At 39.2% G+C, this 2,255-nt stretch overlaps 1 protein-coding gene across 1 annotated transcript; it reads right to left on the bottom strand.

Annotated features, from left to right (window-relative positions):
* Window positions 1–839: 839 nt before the first annotated feature.
* LOC309568252 (olfactory receptor 4Q3-like) lies at window positions 840–1,703 on the bottom strand (the record flags this gene model as incomplete). Its single annotated transcript, XM_082273919.1, has 1 exon — window positions 840–1,703. One exon carries the CDS (start codon window positions 1,701–1,703, stop codon window positions 840–842), a length of 864 nt encoding a protein of 287 aa, XP_082130045.1.
* Window positions 1,704–2,255: the final 552 nt, after the last annotated feature.

Raw genomic sequence — 2,255 nt, 5'->3', positions numbered from 1 at the left:
ACCGGCGTACCCACTCTTCCCCTCCTGCCGAACCCGCTTTCTCAATTAGTTGACGCAGTAGACTCATGTTGTCAGGAACAAAGTTGATGAGTTCTTGAGGAGAAGTGACCCGGAGCTCTGCGGCCACTTGTTTAAATAGCCCTTCTGGAGCCAGCCAGAACCAGATTACTTGAAAAAAATGGGATATTTGAGCGGGAGCGACTCTCCACGCGCTAAACTGCCCAGAAACAGCTGATAAAAGAGCGGGAACAGCTGATTCATACTAAAATCTGCCCAGGGAAGCTTAAAATCCTGACCTGGGTCAAAACTTCAGCTGCTTACCTGGTAAATTCTATGACAGGCTAGTTACCTAAGCCTAACTAACTGACTATTACCCATTAATACTTCAATTAGATCCCCCCTTACCGCCATTCCATAAAGAAATGGGGGCTAGTAGAGCACCCCTTTCTTTTCATTCTTCATAATCAACACACGTGTAAAAGATACCTAAGAGAAGATGTTTGTTACCGACTTATTCGCCTAGAGAAATTAAAGGATAAATGACTAAGGGATAAAACGAATGCAGCCACCACATTTAAGGATGGGTAAGCTGCAATATACTTGTGAATTACAAGTGCCTAAAATTTTTCTACAGTACTGTATTTGCTAAGCAAAGAACAACAGCCTAATAGAGAGTGATTTTATGCAGTAAATCTCTGAATATACGTATATTCATATTTATCTCTGATAAACAGCATACAATGTAAATTCAAACTTTCTTCTATTTATTGTTCTTTTTGTAGTATTTTCTTGCATAAAATTGATTTAATAGCAGTCTTTACCTCTTTATTTCTTAACGTTTATATAATTGGATTCAGTAGGGGTGTTACCATTGTATAAAATACAGACACCACTTTATCTACTTTATATGATACAGAGGGTCTTAAATATATGAAGACACTAGACCCAAAAAAAAGGGTGACAACTGCGAGGTGCGCAGCACAAGTCGAAAAGGCTTTTCCTAGCTCCTCTTCAGATCGAGCTTTAAGTATGGTTTTAATGATACCCATATAAGACATAAGTAACACAAGGAAGCAAAGCACAGAAATCAGCCCACTGTTGGCCACATATACTAATTCGATGATAAAAATATCTGAACAAGCCAGCACAGACAAAGGGTGGATGTCACAGAAGAAATGGTCTATTTGGTTTGGTCCACAAAACTTCAGTTGACATGTCATGATGATCTGAATTAGTGAATGTAAAAAACTGGTGGCCCAACAAACAAACTCGAGCCAATGACAGACACTCTTGTTCATAATACTGGAATAGCGCAAGGGGTGGCAGATAGCAATGTAGCGGTCATAGGACATGATCGTTAGGAGAATGCCCTCTGTTCCTGCAAAGAAATGCAGGAAGAACAGCTGGGTGATGCAGGAATTGAAGGAGATTGTGTTGGTTTTGGAAAGGAAGTCAGATAAAATTTTGGGGATGGTAACTGTAGCATAGAACAAGTCTACAAGAGATAACCTGCTTAGAAAATAGTACATGGCTGAATGGAGACGTGCTTCAAAATGGACTGCCATTATGATAGACAGGTTTGCCAGCAATATAAGAATGTAGATAATGAGAAGGAGAAGAAATAGGGCAATGCTGAGGCTGGGGAAACTGGCCAATCCCAAGATTGTGAACGCTAGGACTTTGTGTTGGTTAGTGGAATTCATTATTTCTAGGAATAAAATAATAAATTAGACTAAATTAATTAATAGTAATAGATGAAAATACCACAATATAGCTAAGTTCATGCAAGATATTTCATGCCCTTGATTTATTAAAAAAATAAATAAACAACAGTGAGAGTGATAAATTGTAGTTTTTTTTAAGCTGCTTGTGTCTTATTTACTGTCCAGTGACAAGTACTGGTTGCACCCAGGATTCAAACTGAAATTGGACCTAAAATCCAAATTTTTCATGTTAAAGTGTCAATAAACCACCATAATTAAAAAAATATCTATAAATGTAGCCTTACTGTACATGCTGTTCCTACTCTGTCACTATTGGATTTGTTTTCTGAATTCTGCAAAAACCTTGCTGATCCTGCTGTTCTCTATCCCGCCCTCCAGTCCATGTCCCCGCTGCAGCTGGGGATTCTGCAGAGCAACTGTTGGCAGCTAGTGCACATGCTTAGATTTCAGTGTGTTTCCTCCTTGATGACATCTGAGCAGCCCGTGTGACTATAGAGTCACACATGTGGATGTACATACTGGGTAAGGACA

This window comes from Pelophylax lessonae (genome assembly GCF_965119305.1).
Source record: "Pelophylax lessonae genome assembly, chromosome: 12".
Taxonomy (NCBI): Eukaryota; Metazoa; Chordata; class Amphibia; order Anura; family Ranidae; genus Pelophylax; species Pelophylax lessonae.
This window is presented reverse-complemented; position numbering and strand designations above follow the sequence as displayed.